At 38.8% G+C, this 22,639-nt stretch overlaps 2 protein-coding genes across 2 annotated transcripts; both read right to left on the bottom strand.

Moving 5' to 3' along the window:
• Positions 1-17,500: 17,500 nt before the first annotated feature.
• On the bottom strand, positions 17,501-20,287 carry LOC115240471. The gene has a single exon (XM_029815635.1). The coding sequence runs from the start codon at positions 20,285-20,287 to the stop codon at positions 17,501-17,503; it is 2,787 nt and encodes a 928-aa protein (XP_029671495.1).
• A 69-nt stretch (positions 20,288-20,356) lies between these two features.
• LOC115240470 lies at positions 20,357-22,416 on the bottom strand. The gene is made up of 3 exons (XM_029815634.1): positions 22,389-22,416; positions 21,092-21,585; positions 20,357-20,977 (listed from the first exon to the last, which is right to left on the bottom strand). Exons 1-3 carry the CDS (start codon positions 22,414-22,416, stop codon positions 20,357-20,359), a joined length of 1,143 nt encoding a protein of 380 aa, XP_029671494.1.
• Positions 22,417-22,639: the final 223 nt, after the last annotated feature.

Here is a 22,639-nt window from a genome sequence, read left to right as displayed (position 1 = left end):
AAGCACCAGGCGATGTGAGCTGACTCTCGTTTCACGCGGAAAGTTACAAATTCACTTGGAACCATATAATTATAGACCTCAGACGATGAAATGTTCATAAATCGTTAAGAACAATATCAAATTACTCAAAACAAATATGTGGAAACTGAAGATCAAGAAAATCAAAATCTTATATCAAAAATGCTAGATATCGATATTTTATAAACTTTAAAGCGTAAAACTGCAGAATAGGACACTTATCTTCAATGACCTTGACCTTGACATATGTTGTAAAAGTCATGACCCTGAGTAATATCCAAAAGATTTTAGCCGTCGCTCGTTGTTTATTAGAAAGTTATTGATACGTCCTGCCGACTTCACGATTCCCTCCTTCCGCGAAGTTGCAGCAATGATCGTCGATTAGCAATAAAATAAGTCTTTCAATAAATAGAATGTCTTGCACCACGTAATACTTTAATCATTTTATCATTTATCAGTAAATATATCCATGAGTAACCGCGAGAAAAACAAAAAAAAACTACGCCGATCTTCTAAATAAAAGTTAATTACAAATATCAGTAGATATCTCATACACTAAAATTTTCCAGTGAAAGAACAAAGAAACAGCGAAGAGAGGATGAAATCACCTTACGAAATATCTAATAAAAAATAACCGCATCAATATCGATAAAAATCATAGAAAAATAAGACCCTTGCTATCTATCTCAGAATCACGTGCGCGAAAGTCCGCCGGAAAATGTTCAACGGACCTTTGACCAATCGACGAACTATAAAAAAAGAGCTCGCGAGACTCGCATAGTCGGTCAGTCAGTTTTTCGTCAATCAATTAGTTAGTCAGTCATTTTTAGTCGTTCAGTTTTTCGTCAGTCATTCACGACATAGTGAGCAACTGAGTTCCCACCAATGTTTTCACTCGTCATTCGGAGAACTGAACCAAACACGATAACACACCATCAAACTCAGAGCGACCCAGAGCGTAGAAAAAATCGCCACCCCTTTATTTTCCGAGATAACAGTAAGTAAAAAGTAAGCCGCAATCATTTAATTTTTATTCATATGCGATAGAGATCTTATTATTTTGCACTGGTTCCGTAGTGAAAACCAAATCGGGCAAATTATAAATCTTACGACCCAGTCGCACAAATCAAGTCTATCGCAGGACTCGGAAGGCGTTAACTCGAGCACCCGCGAATTAATCTAGCGATTACTAGTAGTAGGCTTAGCTCATCATACATTCAAACACACAATCTACAACCCTTCCATTTTCCCCCTACCATTTTTCTCCTAACTACTCTCCCATATATTCTCCCGCACGCCTTTCTCCTTTCCCTGAATCACCATTCTTCCAGCGATCATTCTCCTCATTATCAATAATTGTCCTCAATAATTCGCTTGCTACTTCTCCTCAATCTTCTGAATCGAATAATTTCGAGAAGGCGATCCAAGATTTTATTAATGAACTTCCTGATTTAGAAACAGAATCATCCTACTAAAACTAACATCACGATTTAAAGATCTCTTTATATATTTCCTCATTCGATGACCCATTTTCCACACTGATCAAATTTACACTTTATTTTTGATATTTTTATTTACTGAAAGATAATCACATATTGTATTAACCAGTCAGAGAGAACGTGTTGTGAGTGGTTTCAACGCTTCAAGAACGGTGATTTTCACATCGAAGAGCGGCATAGCGGTGGAAGAGAGAAGGTTTTTGAAGATGCAGAATTGGAGGCATTACTTAATGAAGACTCGAGTCAAAGTCAAGAAGAATTGGCACGATCATTGGGGGTGACTCAACAAGCAATTTCAAAACGCCTCAAAGACATGGGAATGATTCAGAAGCAAGGAAATTGGGTGCCGTACGAGTTGAAACCGAGAGATGTTGAACGGCGTTTGTTTGCTTGTGAACAGTTGCTTGAAAGGCAAAGACGGAAGGGATTTCTGTATCGCATTGTGACTGGGGATGAAAAATGGGTTCATTACGATAACCCCAAGCGCAGAAAATCATGGGGATATCTCGGCCATGCTTTCACGTCGACGGCCAAACCGAATATTCACGCCTCCAAGGTCATGCTCTGTATTTGGTGGGACCAGCTCGGCGTAGTGTATTGTTGCGTCCGCGCGTCGACTTTGATAATACTCGAAGACGCGCGACACAAACGGCACTCGCGTACCGTGATGTAAATGATTAACACTCTGTTAAAGGAACAAAAGGAACTTTAATAATAACACAGAACACACAATTGAACAAGGAACACAGAACGGGTAATAACGGTAATCGTATCTCAAATATGTCCGCCCGGAATGACATCCGTCGCGAGACTCAAGATGGCCGATCTCTCCCAAAATGTCCGACGTTGTTTAACAACAACGCTTAGCAACGTTCTCCCGGAGACGAATACAGCAGATTCATGAATAACCGCCTTAGACGACCCGCAGGAACGCAACAGTATATTACTTATTAATATAAACGATTCATTTAATATTAATATAAAACGTTTCTTATAATATATATATTACTTATAAACGATACATTAATATAAACGATTCATTTAATATTAATATAAATGTTTCATTTACAGTTAAAGAAAAGACTTAAAGGAACAAAAGGAACTTTAATAATAACACAGAACACACAATTGAACAAGGAACACAGAACGGGTAATAACGGTAATCGTATCTCAAATATGTCCGCCCGGAGTGACATCCGTCGCGAGACTCAAGATGGCCGATCTCACCCAAGATGTCCGCCGTTGTTTAACAACAACGCTTAGCAACGTTCTCCCAGAGACGAATACAGCAGATTCATGAATATCCGCCTTAGACGACCCGCAGGGACGCAACAGTATTATGAGCTGTTAAAACCGACTGAAACAATCACAGGCGAACGCAATTAATGCGTTTGAGCCGAGCATTAAAAGACAAACGGCCGCAATACAACGAGAGACACGATAAAGTGATTTTGCAGCATGACAATGCTCGACCCCATGTTGCGAAAGTGGTTAAGACATACTTGGAAACGTTGAAATGGGAAGTCCTACCTCACCCGCCGTATTCTCCAGACGTTGCTCCCTCTGACTATCACTTGTTTCGATCAATGGCACACGGCTTGGTTGATCAGCACTTCCGGTCTTATGAAGAAGTAAGAAATTGGATCGATTCGTGGATCGCTTCAAAAGATAACCAGTTTTTTCAACGCGGGATTTGTACGCTGCCCGAAAGATGGGAGAAAGTAGTGGCCAGCGATGGACAATACTTTGAATCATAAATGTATAACCAGTGTTTTACAATAAAGCCTCGAATTTCGGAAAAAAACGGCGGAAGCAAAATTGTACACCTTATACATAATAACAATGAGAAACATGGTAAAATTATGTATTACGAATTACAAAACAATGGCAATCGCAGCGGTGGAATTCCGCGAGTTTTCGTCGGATTGCCCTATCAAAGAGGTCACGGTATTGGCAATTTCCTCGGGGGATTGTTCAGGCGTGTACTACCTTATCTAACTAGAGGCGTGGGGGCTGTTGGGAAAGAAGTTCTACGTGCCGGTGTTAATATAATCAATGATGTTGAAAACAATATGCCGTGTAATGTAGCGGCCAAACACCGATTTGAAGAATCGCGCGACAATCTCAAGAGAAAAGCTAAAGAAAAGATAAATACTCTGATGAAAGGTTTGGGATATAAGGCGGATGCGAAAATGCATGTAACTCAGTTTCCTTTCGTCAGGCTCAACACGCGCATCTCTAAATCCGCAACATTACCGACATAAACGAGGCCTGGCGAGAAAGAAAAGTTCATCGAAAATCAAGACGCGTGGGAAAGAAAGAATAAATTCAAAAACAGCGAACAATAAGAAGAGGGAAAATCGCCCAAAAGTGAAAAGACAAGACATCCGTGGAACACCATAAAACTAATAAAAAGCGCATCTGATATATTTTCTTAAACGGCTCATATTCTAATCACATTTGACAGCGACAGAGAATTACAGCGACAGCAAAGAAAAAATTTGCGCTGAATTAGCATGTCCTTCACACCCATTCGAGCGAGTGTTTAAAGAGCAAACTTGATCTCTTCTCTTTGCCGCCCACACAAACTAGTATCGAGAGTTTGCAATGGATTCATTACAAACCCGTGACTTCGCTCTCGGGACGAGTCGCTGATAGAATTCGTTATCCCCGGTCACGGAGAAAAATATTTAGATCTCACGCACACCATATTGAGTCTTCGCGTACACGTAGAAACGTCAGGCGATTCCACGAAACATGCTACAAGACCGGGCAGCATCGCCGCCGCGGCCACTGTAGACCTTGTAAATCATTTACTTCATTCCATCTTCAATCAGATTGACGTTTATTTCAACCAAAAGCTCGTATCGCCTCCAAACAACGCTTACGCGTACCGCGGGTACATCGAGGCGTTGTTAAATTATTTTTCACCCGCAAAAACTTCGCATCTAACCTCTTGTCTAAGAACGCGGATACATTCAAATGAATGGACGAACCGATAGAATCAAAAACAAATTACGCTCTCGTGAGACGCGCTTATTACATTTGCGGCGAACGAGCGCTAAATCTTATAGGACATCTCCATTGCAACGTTTTCAATCAAGATACATTTTTAATTAACGGTGTAGAAGTATGTCTGAGACTCGTCTGTTCGAAAGATTCGTTCTGTCTTATGGACAGTAATGGTTCATCGTCGAAAGTTCATATACTGGATGCGAGTTTGCTCGTGAGAAGGGCGATAATAAGCGCCGGATTGTTGCTCGCACATGCTAAAATGTTGAGTGAAGTTACAGCCAAGTATCCGCTCACGAGGGTCAAGGTTAAAACATTCACGATACATAGCGGTGTTGTGAGTAAATTGTAAGATAATGTAATACTCGGTCAACTTCTGAAAAAAATAATAGTCGGCTTTGTCAATAATAAAGCGTTTAACGGCGATAGAAAATTAAATTCGTTTAATTTCAAAAATTTCTTCTCGTACATCAATAGCATGCAAATTTCTAGACTGCTACAGCCGGTTTTCTTATCGAAGAAACCGCTTTACAAAGCTTATCAAACGCTCTTCGCGGGAACGGGTATCTGTTTTTTGAACGAAAGAAATTCTATAAGTAGAGACGATTATTTCAAAAGATATGTGTTATTCGCTTTTGATCTCACGCCCGGTCTGTCCGCTAATTATGCCGGGCATTGGAATCTTGTGAGACATGGCAGTTTACGATTAGAAGTGCGATTCGAGAAGACTCTCATTGAGACTGTTAACTGTATTATTTACGCCGAATTTGATAATGTCATAGAAATTGACTCGTCTCGTCAAGTCAAGTCTCGACATACAAGGTTTCCGCAATGCCAATGAGAAGTTTATCCCTAAAAAAGTTGCCGTTATCGCGATTGACGCTCCATTTGTCAGTCATTGGATTATGTTGCCTCCGCATTCGTTTGATGAATTATTAGAAAAAGTAAAACAAGAGAACAATTGGCTCACGCGAAATTATCATAGGCCTAGTTTACACCGATAATCTTAATACGTATTAAGTACTACACTGGCCAGTCATAGCCATTCCTTTAAAGAATGAAATGGTTGTGATTGGTCAGTATAGTATTTAGTACGTATTAAAGTATATCGGTGTAAACTAGGCCATAGTATCGAATGGTTCGAAGCTAATCCGAAATATTTTACAACGCATCTACGTGAAATTACAAGATATGCGCGTTACATTTACGTCAGAGATAATGAAAAAGCAAGTTACTTGCGGAAACTCTACTCTACAGAGATATATACATAGTAGACCATTTTAATCAATCCACGCGAATATCTCGAAAACTGAGCCCGATAGACAAAAATGTTTCAGACAAAGTTGCATGATTTCGAGGAGGCCACATGATAAAAATATGGACTTGATCTTGAGTGACCTTTTCAAGGTGAGGTCAATATTTTCTTAAATGGAACCCCCCTTTTTATTGCATATTCTTGTAGTTTATCTCGAGAGCTTTCCAAAACACTATAATAAAGTATTTTTTCATTAAGTACTTTTTGAGTTATTTTATATTTTAATCTGACATATTTTGATATAAAAAATAAAATATCTCGTAAAATATTTAGTTTTCGATAATCTTACCATAATACTTTTATGTACAGAATAATGAGACAAATCAATCAGTAAAAAAAAAATAATTGTTTTTAAGAAAAAGTATGTATTATTTACAATGAATTTTTTTAAACAATTTGTTTTTTTCTTTACACTAATTGATTTGTCTCATTATTCTGTACATAAAAGTATTATGGTAAGATTATCGAAAACTAAATATTTTACGAGATATTTTATTTTTTACGGCGGCGTACACTATCACGCGCGGCTCACTGACATGCGTCCGGCTTAAGATCGGCTAATTAATAATTCCTTTATCAAGCGTTATAGAAAAAGGTAAACATAGCAAAAAGGGGACCCAGCCCCAATGACCTTGACCTTGATATATGTTGCCAAGGACATAATTTTGAGTAACTTTTTCTTCTAATTTAATCGTCGCTCGTTGCTTATTAAAAAGTTATTAACAAAAAAAGTTTGAAATATGCCAAAGTACACGCCAAAGTGCACGGACAGAAAGCACGCGCGCGCACACACACACACACACGGGGGTGCAAGAGGGGCCTTCGGCCCCCCTCCCGCACCCATCCTGCCGGTAGGCAGGGTGGACCTCGCTTTACAGCTTACAAAGTACATGCTACATTGTAAAGCGAAGTCCACCCTGCCTACCGATGGGTTGGGTGCGGGAGGGGTGCCAAACGCCCCCCTTGCACCTCCCCGCGCGTATGTGTGTATGTGTGTGTGTATGAGTGCGCGCGCGTGCTTCCTATCTATGAATATACTTTGGTATATTTCAAACTTTTTTTGTCAATAACTTTTTAATAAGCAACGAGCGACGATTAAATTAGAAGAAAAAGTTACTCAGAATTATGTCCTTGACAACATATATCAAGGTCAAGGTCATTGGGGCTGGGTCCCCTTTTCGCTATATTTACCTAGAAAAAAATGGTACAGGGCTTTTCTTTTCAGTTTGACCCAATCTATCTTCACCTTTCAGTTGATCACTTACTTGTCGGACACTCTGTATAATCAAGCTTGTAGAAAATTGTATATATTATGTAAAATAATTTTTTATTGTATAAAGCAAAGTATTCTTACGTAAAAATCAATATAAATAAAGTTGTTTTTCTATCTTAAATCGGTTATGCGAAAATGTTTTCTTTTTTCCTATCCTTTCTTTCCTCGTCTCATTGTTGTGACGTCATAGACTCCGTTTTAAATCTCCACAGTCATCACTCGTACATGCGTATCTTTCAAAACCCTTTCTATTGTCTCCAGCGATGACGTCACTGTCTACCTGCGTAGCGCGCCTCGATCGGTTGGACAACCGTGCCCGTACATATATGTACATGTTTTATTATTCTCATATCACTTAATTTATTCCATATTATCCGATCTTTTTTTAGCAAGAAGGGTGGAAGGGATGAGTGTTATATACCGCCCGATATCTCCCGGTTTGTCCGTAAGGGAAAAACTTACTAATTGTTTTTAAGAAAAAGTATGTAATTATTTACAATGTATTTTTTTAAACAATCATTTGTTTTTTCTTACACTATTTGATTTGTATCATTATTCTGTACATAAAAGTATTACAGTAAGAAAACTAAATATTTTACGAGATATTTTATTTTTTTTATATCAAAATATGTCAGATTAAGATATAAAATAACTCGAAAAATATTTAATGAAAAAATACTTTATTATAGTGTTTTGAAAAGCTGTCGAGATAAGCTACAAGAATATGCAATAAAAAATGGGGGTTCCATTTAAAAAACGGAAGTTGACTTTTAAATGACCTTGAAAGTGAGCTTTAATGTCAAATCCAAGGTCACTATTAGATAGTCCCCTTTGTTCCCTACAACTTTTATTCGAGTCATTTTCCTTCAAACGTTGATCCTGAAAAGTTATGAGGGTGGATCTTTTAAAATGGGACACCCTGTTTACACTCACCCGCAAAAAAAACGGGCCACCCAACTTCAGCATAATTTTTTAACATCTTTCAATAGCGATAACTCAGCAAAAAATCATCGTATTGGGAAGAAAAAAGCGCAAATTAAAGCTTGAACATTCCTCTTAATAGCCAAAAAATACAAAATTGAGTTATACAAAATGTTTTACAAAATAACGGACATTGAAGATAGATCTAGAAAAATAGGACAAAACTTTTTTTTTAACTATTGCATTGCTCAAAGCAGTCGACTGCCTAGTACAAAAATGTATGCATTTTAAAGCTCATGCATTTCCTAACAAATCCGGATTTTTAAAATTTGTCTACGACCTTTTTTGAAAAAGTTATACCTTTCTGAAAAAAATGTTACATATGCAATGTTACGTATGTCCTGCTCTTGGCGTTATCCAGGATCAACGGCGTGGACGTGGCAGGAATCTGATCCCGTGTGTTTCTGTATTTTTAGTCACAGCAGGGATAAGGACCCCACGGTTCGTCACTGCCGCAGTATTTTATGTTTCCAAACCATCTCTGCTGTGTGTGTGTGTGTGCGTGTGTGTGTGTGTGTGCGCGTGTGTGTGTGTGTGTCTGTGTGTGTGTGTGTTTAGTAATGCGTATTACCTCCTCTCACATTTAGCAATTCTTGTACTCGTTGGGGCATACTGTTAATTAAATTTGATATATCCTCCTGTCTCAAATTATTCCACTCCTCTTGTAAAGCGTTATGGAGTGCTGCTAACATTTGAACATTATGCTTTTGGACTTTACGTTTCAATATGTCCCATAAATGTTCTATGGGATTAATATCCGGACTCATAGCGGGCCACACCATTCATTCAATGTTCACTTCGTTGAAAAAATTAGTCACTACTCGTGCGACGTGTGGTCCCGTTATCTTGTATTAATAAAAAGTTGTCTCCAATAAATTCTTTGTTAGGCACGATGTACGGAATAACGATATCTTCAATATAAACATGGGAATCCATATTACGCTCAAAAAAGTGGAGATTTGTGTGAGCGTCTGCTGATATTCCAGCCCAAACCAATTGTAATGGATCCACCATTAAAATTCTCTCTTACTTTCATGGTGCATGGAGCAAACCGTTCTCCAGAACGACGATAAACTCACTGACGTCCATCGGGCACTCTTAGACAAAATCTTGATTCGTCCGTGAATAACACACGACTTCAATCGTGCATATTCCAGTTTTGGTGTTCTATCGCGAAATTAAGTCGAGCTTCACGATGCCGATGTTTTAAAGCTGGCGTTATATGCCAGTTTCTTAGTGCTGACACAATAATATATTGGTACATCTTGGACGACCAGATCCAGGTCTCCGATTATAACCACCAGTTTCCACGTACCTGTTGTACACTCGCTGTACAGTTCTACGAGAAACATTTAAAAATTTGCAACATAACGTTGACTTCTTCCATCATTAATCAGCGCTACAACCTATGCCACTGTTGCAGAATCTAATGATATTGTCGTGAAAATGATCTGGAGTATTCAAGAGGAATCGAAACAATACGGATTCCCTGAACTTTTCTACAGAATGAACGTCGTACATTAATAAACGAACAATAATGTTGCAAATTTTTTCTTACCGACGTTCACTCTGTAGAAAAGTTGAGAAAGAGACAATACGCATTACTAAACACACACACACACACACACACACACACACACACACACACACAACAGAAAGGGTTTGGAGTCATAAAATACTGCGGGAGTGACGAACCGTGGTGTCCTTATCTCTGCTGTGACACGAAACACACACACAGACACACACACACACACGGGATCAGATTCCTGCCACGTTCACGCCGTTGATCCTGGCTAACGCCAAGAGCAGGGCACACACATGCATATGTAACATTTTCTTTAAAACGATATAATTTTTTCAAAAAAGATCGTAGAGAAATTTTTAAAATATGGATTTGTTAGGAAATAAATGAGCTTTAAAATGCATACATTTTTGTACTAGGCAGTCGACTGCTTTGAGCAATGCAATAGTTAAAAAAAAAATATTGTCCCATTTTTCTAGGTCTATCTTCAATGTCCGCCATTTTGTAAAACATTTTGTGTAACTAAGTTTTGGTTTTTTTGGCTGTTAAGAGGAATGTTCAAGCTTTAATTTGCACTTTTTTTCATCCCAATACGATGATTTTTTGCTGAGTTATCGCTATTAAAAGATATTAAAAAATTATGCTAAAGCTGGGTGGCCCGTTCTTTTTTTGCGGGTGAGTGTATATATATATATTATACATACATACATACATACATACATACATATATATGTAGGAATTTGATTGGATATAATGTTCTAACACTGTAATTCCGTGTATAATAATAATATATTTAAGCGTGTAACGAGACTCTCGCATAAAAAACAAAGCACTCTGAATCGTCAAAATTAACCTTACTCTCTTTTAACGGAAAAAAGAACTGAACTTTTCTCTCTAATTAGCGCCGCTACGTTCTGCTCGCTCGTTCTCGCGGCAGATGCCAGAAGGACGGAGTCGCGAGGTAAGAACAACCAACAGCGCTCACAGGCGCGAATAACAAAAAGCAAAAAACGCTTCAACAAAAAATAAATTAAATCACAAAACTCCCCACAATTCGGCCGCCCTGAAGTGTCATCTGGCCCAGATGACTACATTATTGTTGACCATGGTTTCATATATTCAGCACATGTACTTGTCTTTATTGGGCCTTCACCAGGCACTTTGCGTTCGACATCGTAAGAGTTATTTGGTTTAACTTTTACAATTTTATAAGGACCAAGAAACTTAGCACAAAGTTTTTTACCAGGACTCATTTGTACTCTCTTAATCGCGACTAGATCATTAATTTTATACCTTGTTGGCTCACGTCTTCTTAGATTATAAGTTTTGCGATTCTCATCTTGCACCTTTAGACCTATCTGATTTTTAACCTGAGTTCGCAACTGATCGCGATCTCTCTCAAAATGTAATTGGAATTCCTTTTCAAGTGTATCTTTAACTTCTAAATCCTTTAGCTTCATTTTAACTTCAATTAACAATTCGAACGGGGACATGCCAATACTTCTCTGAAAAGTGGTATTTAATGTTTGTTGAACTTTAGGCACATGTTTATACAACTTCGTTGGATCATCCATTGAAAGTTTCGTAGGCACTGGAATAATTATTCGGTTAATTCTTTCTATCTGACTATTCGATCTTGGTAAACCGGTAGTAGTCATTAAATGCTTAATTTCTTCATCTTTACAATAATCTTGAAACTGTATAAAAGAAAATGCAGTGCCTCTATCAGTAATGATGCAAGATGGATTCCCAAAAACTTGACTCTGTAATTGTAACTTCGCAATTACTTCCTTAGATGTCGCAGACTTCGTAGGATACAACCAAGTAAACTTAGTGAAACTATCGATAACAGCTAAAATATGATTATAATTTTTGTTGGTTGAATCCAATGGTCCCAAATGGTCTAGATGATAAATATGCAACGGAACATCACTTTTAATTAATGGATTAAGAAAACCTTCCTGCTTTCCTGCTTTCTTATTGCCTAAAATACATGGTACGCAATTAGCAATTACATTTTCAGTTTTTTTAGTTAACTTCGGAATATAAAATTCTTGTTTAATAGTATCCTCTGTGCGTTTCACTGAAAAATGACCTCTGCCATGAGCCATCCGGATGATTTCATTTTGCATGTCTTGTGGTATGACAAGTAATTCGCTACCATCTTTGTACTTGTATAATACATCATTACGCAGAAATAGTCATTGTAAGGTTTTTCTTTCAAAACTTCCATGATGGCCCGTAGCTCTGGATCCTTTTTCTGTGCGTCAGTAACTCTAATTATAATACTGTCTTCATTACTAATCGCTATAATCGGATAGCGACTAAGGGCATCGACGTGCTTCATTCTAGAACTAGTTCTATGTTCGACGGTTACATCAAATTCCTCAATCAACAAGGCCCATCTTGCAATCTTAGCTGACAACTTGGCTTTATTCATTGTTTGTTTAAAGGCTGCACAGTCAGTGATAATCTTAAATTTTATGCCCAAAAGATAGTGGCAAAATTTCTCTAAAGCTCTTATTACGGCTAGGACTTCAAGTTCATAACTGGTATATCTGGACTCTGCTTCAGTCGTCTTGCGACTCATGTAATATACAAGATGCAGTTTATTATCGTCAGGACTCTTCTGCAATAAAATTGCTCCAAAGCCGTCTTTACACGCGTCAGTGTGTAATTCTGTTTCAAATTTCTGATTAAAAATCTTTAAAACTGGAGTATGACTCAAATCCGACTTTAACTGTTCAAAAGATTCTTTTTCTTTAAAGCCAAATTGAAATGAATTTTCTTTCTTTAAAATATCACTCAAAGGTCTTGCTTTAATTGCATAATATTCAATAAATTTTCTACAATATCCTGAAAGTCCGAGAAAACTTTGAACATTTTTTAATGAACGTGGCTCTGGAAAATTTAAAATAGCCCGTATCTTATTGGGAGACGGATAAACCTTATCATTCTCTATTACATGTCCAAGGTACTTTATTTTTGATTACAAAAGTTGACATTTACCTTTATTAATGTGTAAGCCGTATTCACTTGCAACTTCTGAAGAATTATCTGTAACCGTCTAATACCCTCTTTCGCATCAGACGCAACTATAATTAAATCGTCTAAATAAATCAATAAAATTCCGTCATTGACTAGAGGCCTAAAGATATGATTAATAAATCTTGGAAACACAGGCGGTGAGTTGCACAAACCAAAAGGCGCTTTTAAGAATTGATACTGACCCTGATAGGTGACAAAAGCGGTGTACTTACGGCTCTTTACATCTACGTCTACGTGAAAGAATCCATTCCTAAGGTCGATCGTACTGAATACACGAGCTTCTGCCAATCGATCAATTTGATTTTCGATTATCGGTAGCGGATATTTGTCTTTGACCATTATCTTATTTAACTTTCTGTAATCGACACAGAGTCGAGGAGAACCATCTTTCTTCTTAACAACTACTACAGGACTCGCGTACTCAGACGAGCATGGTTCAACAATCCCTGCGCTTATCCACTTATTCATCTGCTTTTCAACAACATTGCTTTCCTTCGGAGGCAATCGTCGTGGAGTCTGATAAATAGGCGTCTCATCCTTCAATGTGATACTTAACTTAATGTCAGTTGTCCTAGTTTTATTCGGTTTGTACTTTAACATCAGATCTTCTACTACGTTCTTAGATACCCTGTCGATTATCAAATCTGTGTGAATCGTTTCGTTATTTTCTGGCTGCAATTCAATTTGTGAGAGAAAAACTAAAGCGCTAGACTTATTAACTGTAATGCCATTCTGATTAATCGTTATTTTGGCTTGATTAATAAAATTAGTGCCGAAAATTATAGCGACGTTTAAAGCTTTAGAAGGGACTACATGGAACATTACAGGAAAATTAAAACTATCTACTGTAATAGTCGTTTGAAAATATCCAAGTGTCTTAATCTGACCTTGGGCAATACCCGTCAACAGCACTTCCGATTCCCATAGCTTTGAAACATTGATCGACTTGAAAATATCTTCACGCATTAAAGAGAGATGACTACCTGTGTCTAATAAAGTATAGAAACTCTTATCTTCAATTAAAATCTCCTTAAACATTCGACTTACGTTAACAGATTTTACTAGAACATTAGCCGCTGCCTGCATATTATCGGAATTATTCTTACCCGAACAGTTCTTTGACTCATGACCAAAATTATTACACTTAAAGCATTTCTTGTCCCGTTCTTTGAATTTACAAGTATTTGACTTGTGTCCGCTCTCTCCGCAGTTGTAGCAGCGTTCCGTCGTCTTCGATATTTTTTTCCGATCATCTCTGGAGGATTTGGCGTCGTCTCTTGCTGATTTGGCTGTCATTTCCTTCTTTGGGTTGCTTTTATTACCCGTAAAACTTCGTTCCTGCATCTTTTCATATGTACGAAGACGAGTTCTGAATTCATTGTAGTTTCGTGCTCCATACAACACTATCTTGTTATTGCTGTCAGGGATAACATCAATGACGTACTGGATGACCGCCTCGGTATCGACGTTTCCTTGAGAAGCCAACTCTCTCATGGTTAAATAATATTCTTGAAAGTTCTCATCCTTTTTTAACTTCCTTTTGGCTAACATCCGGTGAATGTCGGCGCTATTCACTTTGAGACTAAATTCATCCTTTAGTGCAGTTTTTAGTTTTTTCCAAGACTGTGTAGCACTTAGCCCACGTACAAACGTTTTGGCGACACCTTTGAGGGACTTACTGCCAAACACTAACTTTTGTATGTCATTCCCCTCGAACAAGGGTGCCAAATATTCAAAGTCTGTGATCCACCTCTCAATTGGATAATGGTCACTTCCATCAAACGGACGAATAGTGTCCTCGACATCTTTAAAATTAAAGGTTACCTTCGTGTTGTCTCGCTTTCTACGTCTTGGTGGGATTTGATCGCTTTCTGAATCAGCGCTACTATTTGAGGAAACATCTACGTTGTCGTTAGCTCGTCGATCATCCTCGTTATTATTCTGTCGAATTTTTTTTTGTGGTCGTTGCTGCTGCTCTGGCTCTTCTTCAGCTTCAATATCGTCATCGTCTTCGTGTGGTATTAAGTTGATGTCCATGAGTGCCCGTAGAATTCTCTGCTGCAACTCTTGTTTAGTACCGGCATAATCTAAATCGAGAATATTGCACATGGACGTCAAATCACCAATCGAAAAAGCAGCAGAGTACTCGAGTTTTGTACGAAATTCTTTTGATGCGTCGTCAAAATCAAAGCCGCGAAAACCACGCAACTGTTTACGGCTAGTGCAATCTCCGTCTTTCTCGAACGCGAGCCGATAAAGCGCATATACAGCTGGTCGTGACGATGTATTTTGTCAGCAACCGACTCGATTTGCCCGAGCGTTTCCATTATTTACTAATGACGTCTGTTTCAGTGAAAACAAAAATTGATCGTCGTAGGCCGTCTTCGTCATCCTCGTTGTCTTCGTCGCTGCGCTCTGCGAGAAGTCACGAAATTTGATCGTCGTAGGCCGTCTTCGTCGTCTTCGTCGCTGGCTCTGTGAGAAGCCACGAAAATTGATCGTCGTAGGCCGTCTTCGTCGTCCTCGTCGTTTTCGTTGCTGGCTCTGCGAGAAGCCACGAAAATTGATCGTTGTAGGCCGTCTCCGTCGTCCTCGTCATCTTCGTCGTTGCTCTCTGCGAGAGGTCACGTTATATCTCGCACGCTATATCCCGGACGAGCCCCCAATATTGTAGAAATTTGATTGGATATAATGTTCTAACACTGTAATTCCGTGTACAATAATAATATATTTAAGCGTGTAACAAGACTCTCGCATACAAAACAAAGCATTCTGAATCGTCAAAATTAACCTTACTCTTTCTTAACGGAAAAAGGAACTGAACTTTTCTCTCTAGTCAGCGCCGCTACGCTCTGTTCGCTCGCTCTCGCGGCAGATGCCAGAAGGACGGAGTCGCGAGGTAAGAACAACCAACAGCGCTCACAGGCGCGACTTTCAAAGATTTATTCACCTCTCTGATTTCAGCTAATCCTACCTTGAGTTCAGTTGAGAAATTACAATATTTAAAAACTAGCCTTGTCGGATCTGCAGCTCATTTACTCAATAGCTAGAGCTATTGAGTAAATGAGCTGCAGATCCGACAAGGCTAGTTTTTAAATATTGTAATTTCTCAACTGAACTCAAGGTAGGATTAGCTGAAATCAGAGAGGTGAATAAATCTTTGAAAGATAACCAATCTGCAGGTGTGCCATTAAATTTAGGTATGTCGATTCGTGGTAATCGAGCATGCTAATAAAAGGTTGGAAAGCTTGACGTCTGAGAAATAGATTGAGATGAGGCGGTTTTATGCATAGTCCTTTGTTCAGAATCGAGTATTATACTCATTTTCTCGACTGCCTCAAGGTAACATTCATGTGTCATGGAATATAGATTTTCTGAAAAATAGGAATATTTTTTTAACTGCGATTGTTCCTCTGGATTCAACTCAGTAGTTGCTAAGCTGATGGCTTCATGAGAAAGAGAGAATTTTTCCCAATTTTCTTTCAGAGAAGTGAGGCGAGCATTTACTCTATGAGAAGTGATATTTGATAACCCAACCTTGGTTAAGTTATCAACTGCGTTAGCAATTAAGTCCATCAGTATGAATTGCTGCTCTATTCGATTAGTAATGTGATTGAACTTCATCTTTACTGTCGCTCACCGTAAATATCCGGCTCGAAGGACCAAAAAATGTATAAAATCAGTATAATTTTAAAAAGTCTGTTCGCTCGCTCTCGCGGCAGATGCCAGAAGGACGGAGTCGCGAGGTAAGAACAACCAACAGCGCTCACAGGCGCGAGTAACAAAAAGTAAACAATGTGTATAAAATCAGTATAATTTTATAACGAAGGAAAGTTAGGTGAGCGACAATAGGGTAAATTAAACGAAAACAAGAAAGAAAAAAAAGAAAAGAAACAGAAATCTAATTAGTATATATAAAGAAACACAAACAATAAATTTGAAAAGTATTACATTTACTTAAAACAGGTATTTAATAAAGACGATTACAAAACGAACTCTTTAAAATAAACATAAAAGACTTAAAATTATTATAAGGTATAAACTACATGCTTTTTCAATACATTGTTAAAGCTATTATATGATTAAAATTCACAAGAGACTTATTTATAAATAACAGTTTAAGAATAAATGAAAATGAAAATTATCAACAAACCAATTCCAAGGTTAGAAAGAACTCTCAGAAACCTTAGAATGAAAGAATATACAATGAACTTCTGGTTTGTTATTTTTGCTGTAAAATTCTTAATGAATAATCTTTGAGATAACGGCAAAAACTATAGAGAGCTTCCGGAATGTTCGTCAGATAGATCCTCAGGCTAGAGAAATTTCCAGGGCCTGAAGGATCAGAAAACTATCTCAGATCTGAGAACGAAAATTAAAATCCAACCGGAAGTCTCTGTGCTCGCCTCGAGAGAGAAACAATACTTGCGAAAATTGCTATGATCCCATGACAATGGTTATGATCTTCGTTGTCGATTTGTTTCCAATAAAATCCATCAAATTCATTGATATCGACAGTTTTCCAAAATTTATGAGAGATTCTTATAAAGATGTTGAGATGTTGTGTAGGCTCAGATACACAATTACAGATCGTTTTTACTATAATAAATAATTATATAATTTATGACGGTTTTGATCAACACGTTGTCAACAACACAATTATTAATAAAAAGAGCTCAGGAACAAGTGAGAGTACAAGAGGAAGCAGGTCTAGCGCCACTCATCGCGGATATTGAAACTGGCGGATCGTTGCCGCTGCGATCATCAAACGATTTGCGCGGCATTTTTTGAACATTTCCGCCCGCCTTCGTCATTTCTAGTTGACGAACGAACTACAGTGAATCTACTGGGATGGGGAGAGGACAGAGTTTAACTACCGGTCGTTTCAGAGAGGTTGTTTGGGTGCGAACAGTGACCACTCTCGTATGCCCATCTTTCCCGGGATGAGTCTGAATAACTCGTCCCAGAGGCCATTTTGAAGGAGGATATCGTTCATCGATAACCAGAACAAGAGCGCCTTCCTTGAGTGATGGAGCAGATCGGCTCCACTTGTAAATGGCAAGATATCGCTGTAGGCATTCGGTAGACCACCGTGACCAAAAACTATCCAACATCTGACGAAGTAGTTGCCATCTAGAGAGACGTGAGCTCTTAACGATCTCAAGTGATGGCTCTGGGACGATAGCTAGTGTGCTTCCAATTAAGAAGTGACCCGGAGTTAACGCATTTAAGTCTTTTGGGTCGTCCGTGAGAAGGGTTAAAGGCCGCGAATTGAGAACAGCTTCAATTTGAGTCAACAATGTAGTCATCTCTTCATAAGTAAGAATGGTCTCACCAAGGACTCGCTTGAGGTGATGTTTCACAGATTTGACTTCTGCCTCCCACTTTCCCCCGAAGTGAGGAGCGGCAGGTGGAATAAACTTCCATTGAGTTCCGTCTTTGGCTAACATTGCTGCTAATCTTCCAAGTTTGTTTGAGGATGCGGCGAATAGATTTTGTAGTTCGACATCCGCGCCTTTGAAATTTGTGCCGCAATCGCTCATTAAGGTGGCGCAGATCCCTCGTCTTGCGGTGAATTGTTTATATGCAGCCATGAATGCGTCAGTAGAATAATCTGTAACGAGCTCAAGGTGGACGGCTGACGTGGAGTGACAGACGAAAAGAGCTAAATACGCTTTATAGGTTCGGGCGTTCTTCCCTTTCCAAGTCTTGATAGTAAAAGGTCCTGCATAGTCAACACCAGAGTTTAGAAATGGACGAGATGAGGTTAATTTCTCAACTGGAAGTTGTCCCATGATCTGTTGTGCTCGTTTTTGTCGGTATCGAGCACATCGCACGCACTTTAATATATGTGACCTCACAGGAGTTCGGCCTCCTATAATCCAGAATTCATTTCTTATGAAAGAGAGAGTTAGTCGCGTGCCTCCGTGCATCGTACGTAGATGTGCGTCAGATATTATGAGGGTGGTTAATGCTGATTCCTTAGGGATGATCAAGGGATGTTTGGCACTTGATGGCAAAAGAGAGGATTGGAGACGGCCCCCGATTCGCAACAATCCATTGGAGTCTGTAAAAGGTGTAAGCCGAAGAAGTGGATTAGATAGAGGTAGTGATTGTTTTTGAGAAAGAGTCTTAATTTCCTGTTGAAAATAATGTTGTTGGACTGCTTTGACCCAATAGAATTTTGCTGCTTCTAAAGCTTGTGGAGTTATTTGTCTAGTTCTACTTGAATCTTGCGTTCCTCGAAATCGATTGATTACTTGCTGACATATTGCAGTGATGCGTAATAATCGATTTAGGCTTGAGTATCGATTAAGGAGATTCCACGGCTTTAGTGATCTATCGCCTGTAATAGTTACTACTTGGATTGGTCGTTCTTCAAGGTTGTCTTTGGAATTTACTGTTTGCGGCTCTTCCGGCCACATTGAAGGATGTTGTCGTAGCCAATGAGGCCCCGTCCACCATACCGAGAGGTCAGACAATTGAGCAGGAGTTAACCCTCTAGTAGCGAGGCCGGCGGGGTTTTCTTGGCCTGGTACAAAATGCCAGATTGCTTGTGGTACGGTCTCTTGAATGTAACATACTCGGTTGTGAACGAAATCCTTCCACCGCGAAGGATGATTGTTTATCCAGGTTTGTGTGATAGATGAATCGGTCCAAAGATGTACAGGGACATGGTCAAGTTCTAAGATTCGTAGAACGTGAGATACTAATTTTGAAAGCAATACAGCTCCTGAGAGTTCCAGACGTGGAATGGTAAGTCTTTTAAGGGGAGCTACCTTAGTTTTAGAACAAACTAAATTTGTTTGTATCTCTCCTTTTGCAGAGATCGATTTTAGATAGATGACTGCAGACATCGCTTGCTGAGATGCATCACAAAATCCGTGAATTTCAATATCATCATTAGATTTGTACCCTAACCAACGAGGAAACGTTAGGCTTGGCATTGCTTTTAATTCTTCTACAAACGTTGTCCACCGGTTAGAGATGAGTGGAGGTAACGGGTCATCCCAGTCAAGTTTGATAGACCATAGTTCTTGAATGATAATCTTCGCTCTGACGATAAAAGGAGAGAGTAATCCGAGAGGGTCGAATAATTTAGCAATGGTTGACAATATTGCTCGTTTCGTCATTACTTTAGTAGGTGATAACTGCAGTGTGAAGTGGAAAGTGTCATTCGATGGTTTCCAGCATAGCCCGAGAGCATGAACAGTTATATCGTCTTCGATCTGCAGAGATGTTGCATTAATTTTTTTTTCGGATTGAATTGATTGGAGAATCGCAGGGTGGTTACTTGTCCATTTTTGGAGTAGAAAGCCGCCCGCCATGCAGAGTTTATGTAACTCCTGAACGATATCTTGTGCTTGTTGAATAGTGTCGGCTCCACCAAAAAGGTTGTCGACATAGCGTCCCTTTTCCAAAACAGGAGTGACTAGCGGGAATTTGTTCCCTTCGTCTTCTACCAGCTGCTTCAGTGTTCGCAGAGCACGAAATGGTGCACAAGCAAGACCATAGGTCACAGTAGTTAGCTGATAAGGAAGAAGGTTGTTGAATTTATTAATCCATAAGACGCGTTGAAAGTCCCAATCTTCTGGATGAACTTTAATTTGTCTGTACATCTTCTCGATGTCAGAAAAGAAAACGTAACAGAATTTTCGGAACCAGATGAGAACGTCAAATAGATCGCTCTATAACTTTGCTCCTGTGTGCAATATATCATTTAGTGAAATTCCGGTGGTAGTACGGCTGGATCCATTGAATACAACTCGTAATTTTGTGGTTAAACTCTGCTGACGAACGACCCCGTGATGTGGGAGATAGTAAACATGTGGAAGCTCTGATTTAGTTAAGCCTTCTGGCAGGAGCTTCATGTGGTGTAACTCCTCATATTCTTTCATGAATTGAGCGTAAGATTGCGCATATTGTTGATCGGATGCAAACTTCTTGGTTAAACCTTTGATCATTCGGACAGCCTTTATTCGAGAGTCGCCAAGTTTGTTAACATCGTCCTTGAATGGAAGTTTGACAATGTAACGTCCGTGAGCATCGCGCGCGTGAGTAGATTTAAAATGTTGCTCGCATTCTTGTTCTTCATTGGAGATTGAGGAATTCTTCCGAGATGGTATTTCTTCAAGTTCCCAAAAGCGATACAATAAATCATGAAGCTCTCTATCCATTGAGACATGATAACTGTGTTTGATAGCAGATGATTCGTTTGCGCCTGATGGACCAGAAATGATCCATCCGAATTTGGTTGATTGTGCAATAGGAGAATTACCGTTTCCTTTGATAATTCCTTCTTCGATTATCTGGCCGTATACATCAGCTCCTAATATTATATAGATTGGTCCAGGTATTGTAAAACTTGGATCGGCTAATTTTAATCCTTGAATGTGTGGTCATTCTGCTTTTTCAATTCTTACAGAAGGAATTGAAGATGTAAATTTTGGTAGTATGTGAGCCGAGATACAATGTTCAAGATCTCCATCATAAGGTCTGAGTTTGAAAGAAGTAATGCCTCGAGTTTGGCTGGATTTTTGTGCTCCTATACCGACTAATGGAAGTGATGATTTTCTTCGAGGAAGTTTAAGTCTTTGTACCAGACGTTCCGAAATTAAGGAAATTTCAGAGCCTTGATCTATTAAGGCTCGAACTCTGGAGATTTCTCCATTTTGTGCCACAACAGTTACCTGAGCGGTTGCCAAAAAAACGCATGATGAAATCTTCTGTGAAGATATCGAATGTAAGACGTGTGTATCAGTCGTCTTAGGAGCTGTCGCAGTAGATTCAATCGACTTTGTAGAACCAGACTCCGAGCAAGACGGTTGAGAATTGGCTTGATGGATTGTGGTATGGTGCTTGCGCCCACACTTGTGACAACGTTTTGGTATACGGCATGCTGACACTCGATGTTGTCCTAAGCAATTATAACATAACTTATTCTTTGTTATAATTGCCAATCGCTGCTGAACGGTTTTTGACGTATATTGCGGGCAATTTGATGTATAATGTTTTGCCGAACAAATTGAGCACGAGCTAGAGCTATTTGAGTTAGAGCTATTTGTCGGATCTGCAGCTCATTTACTCAATAGCTAGAGCTATTGAGTAAATGAGCTGCAGATCCGACAAGGCTAGTTTTTAAATATTGTAATTTCTCAACTGAACTCAAGGTAGGATTAGCTGAAATCAGAGAGGTGAATAAATCTTTGAAAGATAACCAATCTGCAGGTGTGCCATTAAATTTAGGTATGTCGATTCGTGGTAATCGAGCATGCTAATAAAAGGTTGGAAAGCTTGACGTCTGAGAAATAGATTGAGATGAGGCGGTTTTATGCATAGTCCTTTGCTCAGAATCGAGTATTATACTCATTTTCTCGACTGCCTCAAGGTAACATTCATGTGTCATGGAATATAGATTTTCTGAAAAATAGGAATATTTTTTTAACTGCGATTGTTCCTCTGGATTCAACTCAGTAGTTGCTAAGCCGATGGCTTCATGAGAAAGAGAGAATTTTTCCCAATTTTCTTTCAGAGAAGTGAGGCGAGCATTTACTCTATGAGAAGTGATATTTGATAACCCAACCTTGGTTAAGTTATCAACTGCGTTAGCAATTAAGTCCATCAGTATGAATAATATGTTATCGGTTTATGTGTGAATGTTATAATATATATATATATATATATATATATATATACGTAAGTTATATACAAGTGGTTTACCATAAGTGGCAAATGCTTTTAGCGCCATCTTGTATTAAAAACGGGAAACGTTCATTTTTCTGACAATGGAGAAGACTAGGACGTTTCTTAAGCGTAAATTTCGTGTTTCAAAGTTTGCTTTGTAATTTCTCTGTTCGTAGAACAATTAAAAGAAAAGTAAGCACACTTTTATTATATAATTCAAACTCAATCTACCGTTTAAGCTTAATAAGAACTCGATTCGTTCACCAGTTATTAAGAACTGATAATCT

Source organism: Formica exsecta, unplaced genomic scaffold (genome assembly GCF_003651465.1).
Source record: "Formica exsecta isolate Colony F162 unplaced genomic scaffold, ASM365146v1 scaffold435, whole genome shotgun sequence".
Classification (NCBI taxonomy): domain Eukaryota; kingdom Metazoa; phylum Arthropoda; class Insecta; order Hymenoptera; family Formicidae; genus Formica; species Formica exsecta.
This window is presented reverse-complemented; position numbering and strand designations above follow the sequence as displayed.

Coding starts and splice junctions, on each gene's coding strand:
- LOC115240470 (XM_029815634.1), bottom strand. CDS start 22,416: ATGGCGCTAAAAGCATTTGCCACTTATG. Junction 21,586..22,388: donor AAAAGCATTTGCCACTTATG/GTAAACCACTTG, acceptor ATAATTGCTTAG/GACAACATCGAGTGTCAGCA. Junction 20,978..21,091: donor TTACATCTTCAATTCCTTCT/GTAAGAATTGAA, acceptor GTATACGGCCAG/ATAATCGAAGAAGGAATTAT.
- LOC115240471 (XM_029815635.1), bottom strand. CDS start 20,287: ATGTACAGACAAATTAAAGTTCATCCAGAAGATTGGGACTTTCAACGC.